The 8,146-nt window shown below is 33.3% G+C and overlaps 2 protein-coding genes across 2 annotated transcripts in view; both read right to left on the reverse strand.

The window, feature by feature from the left end:
- Positions 1-3,797: 3,797 nt before the first annotated feature.
- On the reverse strand, positions 3,798-4,196 carry HELRODRAFT_152521 (hypothetical protein; the record flags this gene model as incomplete). The annotated part of the gene is made up of 1 exon (XM_009031973.1): positions 3,798-4,196. A coding segment is annotated over one exon (399 nt), but the record flags the coding sequence as incomplete, so codon positions are not given.
- Positions 4,197-5,333: 1,137 nt separating this feature from the next.
- The window catches only part of HELRODRAFT_70559 (hypothetical protein), a gene marked incomplete at both ends in the record, with an annotated part of 18,644 nt that continues 15,831 nt past the window's right edge, over positions 5,334-8,146 (reverse strand). The window contains one exon of the mRNA XM_009031906.1: positions 5,334-5,432. Coding sequence (XP_009030154.1) covers positions 5,334-5,432 — 99 coding nt within the window. The remainder of the gene's footprint in view (positions 5,433-8,146) is intronic.

An 8,146-nucleotide genomic window follows, 5' to 3' on the forward strand; every position in this document is an offset into this window, starting at 1 on the left:
ATCACACACAACAACAGCATCAACAATAACAACAACAACATCAACAACACCAACAACAACATCAACAACAACAGTGTCAACACTGTAGATACCAACGCCACAACCCACAGCGCAAATATCACTTGCAAATGGAACATCATCACAAGAAGCAAGAAGAACCACAGCGATGATAATAATAATAATAACGTTAACAATAATAATAATAATAACGTTTTTAAATATTGTAAAAATAATATTAATTATGTAGTTAATTAAATAAATTAATTCACGCTTCTCGGCTGAGCGTTGATATTTACCTTAACAACCATAATATAAACAATCTTGCCGTTAAAAAAAATTTAAAAATCGCGTTTTATATTGTTTATAGTTATTAAATTTATTTTATTGGTTTTCTGTTTTAATTAAATAATTTATATAAATTAATAATTACTTGTTCCTTCTTATCAAATATCTTACATACCTTATAAAGTATGCACTGAAGATAAGTTATCTATAACTCGAAATAGCTATTTGCAAATTTATTTAATAAAAAAAATTTTTTAAAAACTATAAAATGTCTAATTTCTCCGAAATTAATAAATTAAAAAGAAATATAAAAAAGTTGAACAATGTTGAAAGTAGTGTTGAATTTTTGAAATATATATATATATATATATATATATATATATATATATATATATATATAAACATCATCTTGTATTACAGAAATCACATGTCAACTGCATACAAAGTAGATGAAGCTATTAACATATCATCAATAAAAATGTCACACCAACTAACCCAAATAGTAAAGTTAAACTCCGAATTTATTACAACAATAAAAAGACGTCTCACCTAATACTGAAAAACAACTGTAGACCTAGAGATAACTCTGTGTTAAAGCGTAATCACATTATATATGAATTTAATTGCGCCTTTGACGGCTGTGCACGTCAACATGACTCATATATCGGGATTACTACTACCTTATTGACTAGAAGGCTTACGATGTATAAACAGAGTGGTGCTATCAACTCTCATTTGGACTCAACACACTCAATCACTATTAGCCGTGAAATCCTCGACAGCGACACCAAAGTAATAATCCAGAACAGCAACTACACGCATCTTAAAATCAACAATGAAAACAAAGAAGTAATAAAAACTAGCATTGTAAATAGTAACAAAGAAGAATATGATGCTATCGATGAAGAAAAGGAAACCAACGAAGATGGACCAGCCAATAAAGTATATAAATATATATAAATTTATATAGTTTATATATAAATATATAAACTAAATCGCACTGATGATTCATTCGGAATCGAAATATGGCCTTATTTGCAGCATGAATTAGGAAAATAAGTTTATTTTGAATTTTAATAAACTAAACGTCCACCAAAAAACTTTAGTGAGAAAAATCGAAAAAACGAACTACAAACATATTAACGCCAAACATTCGGTAGAACTTATAGAATATTGTATAAATTATAGTCTATTACCAACATATAATTATATTTATATATATAATTGTATGAATTCGTCGTTTCAATTTTCCTTAGTAGAATTTTCTAGAAATTGTTCAATTTATTTAAAATAGAAATAATCAAGTTCATCATAAAAATTTAATAAAACTGGTGTTATCCAAATTCATCATGCAGATAGGCCTTATTTCGATACAAATCATCTTCAGTGCAGGTTTGGTTTACATAGTTGTTTTAAACAAAACAAAGTTAATTCTTAGTTGGTGCCAAATTCTTCATCTTTGTAGTTGTTATTTTTTGTCTTTCATTGTTATTGAGATTAGTAGGCATCGAGTTGGAATAACTGGCAATTTAAAATTGGGCAACTGATGAGGGACAAAATGCGTCTAGCCTAGAACGAGTTAGGTGTTCACCTTTGGTCGGGGTGAGAGACGGTGTACTGTATGTACTTGTACTGGCCGACCGTATTTGCGGGAGCAGGTCGGAAATTCTCACCCTTCATATATCTACTCACGTAGTTGTAGATTCATTATGATATTTATATATATATATATATATATATATATATATGTTGGTAATAGACCATAATTTTTACAAAGTAATAAAAACTAGCATTGTAAATAGTGATAAAGAAAAATATGATGCTATCGATGAAGAAAAGGAGACCAAAGAAGATGACCGGCCAATAAAGAAACCTGAAACCTAACTTCCATCTAAGTTCATTTAGACAAAGTCAATATTATAAACATCAAAAAGCACTGATGATGATTCATTCGGAATCGAAATATGGCCTTATTCGCAGCGTGAATTCGGAAAATAAGTTTATATTGAATTTTACTAAACTAAACGTTCACCAAAAAACTATAATGAGAAAAATTAAAAAAACGAACGACAAACAAATTAACGCCAAACATTCGGTAGAATTTATAGAATATTGTAAATATATATATATATATATATATCAATCTTCGTTTTGTGTCCAGAGACCCGGTTCCCAGAGGTAGGACGTTGTTTTCTTTGCCATCAACTTTTTGCGCCAAATTAGACGATCAGTTGTATCCATTTCATTTAAATTTAGAGCTTTCATGTCTTGCTCGATTGTTTGCGACCAGGACTTCTTTGGACGGCCTTTGGGACGTGTGCCAGGTACTTCAACATCTGCAAGAGAAGTTATGGCACTGTTTCTACTTCGTTTGACATGACCAAACCACCTCAGACGGTGTTGCCGGCATTCGTCCTTTATATCATCTAAACCAGCACGACGCAGGATTTCGGTAGATTTAATATGGTAGCTGTGGATTGGATGGGTTCACCAGTGTTCAATGCTTTGGTTTTGCTAATGTTGACTTTGAATCCATGATCGGCGAGTCTTGTGTTCCAATCTTCAAACATCTGTGCTGCATTCTGCTTAGACGTCATCAGCATTTATTAGATTCCAAATGTCACCAGTGCGTATCGGTTTTGTGATTTCTTCCATCACTGTTATAAATAACACTGGACTGAGAATCGAGCCTTGGTGAACTCCAACGCCGAAATGCATCTGTGTTTCTAACCGTTGTGCTGACAAGAGTCTTAGTATTCGTATACATTTCGATCGCAAGTCGAACAAGATATTCTGGAATGAGTTGTCGACGTAGATTCCACCTGATTGCTTCACGGGGAACTCGATCAAATGCTTTTTCAAGGTCTACAAAAATGTGTGATAGTTCTCTCCATTGTAGCTTGATCTCATCTTGTTCAAGAACCATCTCATTTTTGTCATTTTTGATACATGTGGCACCAACTATGTCTTTTTTGTACGCTTTGCTTGTTTTGCTTTACGATACAAGTGTCCCGTTCATGCTGACGTTTTGTACCAGTTTTCCCACAAACTGTAGTTGCAGCGTTTATCAAAACGGTTTTGTATGTACTCCAATCTGTACTGGCTTGGTGGTCTAACTGTGTGGCGACAATCTGTTGAAATTTTTCTCGATGAATATTGCTTTTCAGCTTCTACGTTTCGATTCTCCGAGGCATTTGTTTAGACTTATGTTTTGACAGTTCGACAACCAGGTCTGCCATAAGGAGTCTATGTTGGGCGACACATGATTCGCCAAGTATAAGTTTGACATTTTTGAATAGCCTTCGGTGCTGTTGCTTGACAGCGAAGAAATCAAAATGCGTGGCTGATGGTCCACTTTTGTATGTTATGAGATGTTCCAACCTCTTTTTAAAATATGTGTTCGGCAAACAAAATCCGTGACTTTCAGCAAACTCAAGGATGCAGTTGCCATCTTCATTCCGTTTTCCATAGCCAAAACCGCCATGTACTTTGTCAAAACCATCTGTTTTCTCTCCAACGTGGCCATTGAGATCGCCTTCAATCAGGATTGTTTCAGATTTTGGTATTGTTGAGATGGTGTCAGAGAATGCAGCCCAGAAGTCATTTTTCATCTCTTCTGATTCGCTTGTCTGTGGTGCGTAAGCAGAAAAAATAATCATTGTTTGCTTTTCTATGCGAAGCTTGATCCACATGAGAGGTGAATTAATCCTTTTAATATCCAGTATTTCTTGGGCTAGCGGTTCTCTGACAAAAATTCCAACACCATTTTTGGCCGTCTTTTGACCATTCCAGAATAGTTTATATTTTTCTTTGTCTGAGTTGACATGACAGACACCATTCGATTTCCATCGGGTTTCCAGAAGGCAGCAGATGTCAATCCTTCTACGCTCGAGCATTTCTGCGATTTTCATGCTGCAGTATATATATATATATATATATATATATATATATATATAGTAATTTGTGAAATCTACCAAAATTCTAGCGTTGGATATTTTTTTTATTACATTTCTCGATATTTTAACCAAAATTTTGTCGTCATATCTATTTTCTTAAAGTTAGAATAATATACAGTTTTCCAATTCATTCTTGAGTGTATGGGACCTATTTCGATTTTTCAATCATCTTCAGACCTAGTTGCACTTTATATAAAGAAATTACGAGTACAAAACTTGAACAGAGTGAGCAGGAAATAAAAAAATATTCCGAAGTTGTGAAAGGAAAAGTTGACATCGGACATCAAACAGTATATACAGTATTGTATTAATTCTACCAAATTGTTGGCATTAATCAATTTAAAGTTTGTCGTTTCAATGTTCTTTACTAGAATTTTCTGAAAATTGTTCACTTTGTTGAAAATAGAATTATCCAAGTTCATCATAAAAATTTAAAAAAACTGTTGTCATCCGAATTCATCATGCAGTTAGGCCTTGCTTCGATTTTTCATAAATCAACTTCAGTGCAACTTCAGGTTTATATAGCTTCTTTAAACAATGCAAAGTTCTTCAGCAAAGTATATTAGTTTGTATCGTATTCTTCATCTTCGTTGTTATTGTAACTTTGAAGCGTAATCATGTAATATATGAATTTAAATGCTCTATTGACGAATGTGCGCGTCAACAACATTCGTATATTGGTGTTACGACCACTTCACTATCAAGACATCTCACAATGCATAGACAAAAAGGAGCCACCAAATCTCACTTGCAATCAACATATGCAACTCAAATAACCCGCCAAATTCTTGACAACAACTAAAAACAATTTATCAAACCACCAACACAATACATCTAAAAATTGCAGAAGTTGTCCTTATAGATATCAATAAACCTCAAATAAACATACAACAAAGAATCATTATTACATACATCATTACCAACTTGACGTCTTAATATTAACAGATAAAATATTATTCTGCATAATTATTGCTATTATTTTACAATAAATCTGGAATCTTCGACGAAACTTTTCATTTCTTTTTCAAAAAAGTTTATTTAAAATTTTTTAAAGTTAATTTATAATAGGCAGTTTAATTATTTAAAAAAAGTTTAATACCTGGCATTGTCTGAAAGTCTCAAATAGCATCTAACAACATGCTTGAGTAATCGAGCAGACTGTTCTTTAGAAAGCTGAATTACCATTTTACCCTTGGTTGATTTAATAAATTTACATGAACTTTTTATTGTTAAATCGAAAGTTGATGAAACAAGTTCAAAAAATCAAAAAATAATATAATATATAATTCATAATATATAATATTATAATATATAATTAAAAAATAAACAAATTTTATATAAGACGTACAGACGGTACCACTTTTTTAAATGAATGACCATGCTTAGAGATTATTATTACTATTATTATTGTTTGTAAGCGCCGTTTAAAAAGATCTCAGAGGCGCTAACGATAATTGCAGTATATTGCGTAGCACTTTATTAAAGCAATGCAATGAATGGAAAAAAAGACATTAAAACGGGTAAAAGATTGGACAAAAAGATGGTGTTTAAACATTTTACGAAATTTAATAAAAGACAACGCAGATCACGAAGGTCTTAAGGTAAACCATTCCGGACAGCAGGACCAAAAGCCAAGTTTATGTCAAGCACAAACAGTAAACCTGAACTGTCAGAGCGCAATGTTTGATTCAGCTGTGGCATTGTTATGGAATTGACTCTGTCAGTTAAATATTTATGAGCGACTCCCATAATACATTTAAAAAACCATTAAACATATCTTGAAAAGTAACTATTCAATAAACCGGAAGCCAGTGAAGAGCAAAAGGAATTGGCTTAACGTGACTGAAATCAACCTTGCAGCTCAATTTTGAACCGACTGAAGTCTAGATATATTTTCACCAGAGGCCGTAATATAGACTATTGCAATAGTCTATTTTTGAGTGGATAAAGGAATGAACAAGACATTGAAGAATATGCTTGTTTAAAGATCGTTTGATGAGCCTAAGCTTACTCAATTGTCCAGAGCATTCTTTTAAAACTGCCCTAGTATGAACGTTAAGACATGTTAATATCAAAAACAAATCTCAGGTTGCGTGCAGATGTGTAAAACTCAATGTCATAATCGCCAAGTCTGTTAGATTCAATGTTCATTATTTTTAATTGCTGCCTAGTTCCAACCGGTAAAAACTGAGTTTTTGATTGATTCAATTTAAGTCTATTTGCCATCCTCCACTCATTAATTTCTAAGAGACATGATCTGAGTCTACAGACCAGATCATCAAAACGATAAAAGGAAAAATATACCTCTGACCCTTAAAATTTAATCAATACAGTTGTTTATGCCATTTTTGTTACTGGGAGAAAATCAGAAGACAAAATGAAAAGAAAATTAAATATAGTAAAATGTTATTTAAGGATATGCACGGCAAAGCTGTAGAAATAAAGAGGATAAGAATAGATTTTGGGATGAGATAAATGAAATGGCTGAGATAGCTGGAAAAGAAATAATAGTTTTATGAATGACTTGAATGGACATGTTGGAAAAGAATGTACTAGTTATGAACAAGTGTATAGTGAAAATGGGTATGGAAAAAGGCGAAAAAATATTATATTTTAAAATCGACTGGAACGTGTGGATTTAAAACACCTAGTATAAGAAAGTAAAAGTTAATGATGTTTGAATTAGGGGATATCAAATCAAATCAAATCAAATTTTATTTAATCAATCCAAATTAATCAAGAGTACAGTAGATGTCATTTTGGCAAAAAAAGCCACAGCTGATTTAAAAACGTTAGCATTCTCTAATGAAGTGTGTTAAGCAACTGGCGGGAAGGTAAGACAAAAAAGATTACAAAGTCTAGAATTAAAATTTGGAAATTAAGGAAACCGAAACCATGGAAGCATATTGAACGGGGAAGAAATAGGAAGAGACAGGATGTTGTTTGAGTAAATTGCATAAAGGATAACAAAGGCGTCATTATTTTAGACCCAGAGAGGAAAGCAAATTATGGATGAAGTAGATGGGATATAGACATCGCTGTAGATACAAATGAAGTAGACATTGGGTAAATAAAGAACAAGACAAGACCAAAGTTATGTGAAAGAGGTAAATTCCCCTGTGCGGTGTGTGGTAAAGATGTCGAAGGAAATTCCATACTGTGTGTAAAATGTGACAAATGAACGCACAAACGATGCTGTGGTTTGAAAGGAGACCTCGACAAAAGTAAAGATATTAATAAGCGAAGGTGATACTGGGCACTCGGGAAATTTGGGATTTGAAAAAGTGGTGTTCTTTTGTTATATAGGTGATATGCTAAGTGAGGAAGGTGGTCGGATGATGCGGTCGACAATATAATAAAATTAGGATAGAAAAAATTATGAGAAATTACTTCAGTGCTGTATTCTAGAGGTATACCATCGGGTCTGAAGGGTAAGGTATATAGAGCATGTGTAAAAAGTTGCCTGTAGTAAGGGTGCGAAACTTGGGCTCTATCGAATGAAAACTTAAGAAGGCTGGAGAAAATAAATGCAAATGTTGAGAAGAATAATGGGAATATCCTTAAGGAATGGTCTAAGTAATGAGGTAATAAAGAAAGGGTTGGGAATAGATAAGTAGCCAGATGGAATTGGAAGAATTAGACTGAGATGGTTTGGTCATCTGAAAAAGAAAGCACATGATGACTGGGTAAAGAAATGTAGAACTTACACATACTTTATATAACTTAGGGGTCTCGTAGCCGAGTGATTAGCGTGTCCGTCTACTACTCTCACGACCCGGATTCGAATCCTGCAGTTTTATCCGGGTAGTCGACCCTCGGCCAACCCAGCCGTCCATCCTTCCGAGGTTGGTAAATGGGTAGACAACGTAAGTTGTCGCATGTTGGTCGGCCGAGTAGCCGAGTGT

This window comes from Helobdella robusta, assembly GCF_000326865.2.
Source record: "Helobdella robusta unplaced genomic scaffold HELROscaffold_8, whole genome shotgun sequence".
Lineage (NCBI taxonomy): Eukaryota > Metazoa > Annelida > Clitellata > Rhynchobdellida > Glossiphoniidae > Helobdella > Helobdella robusta.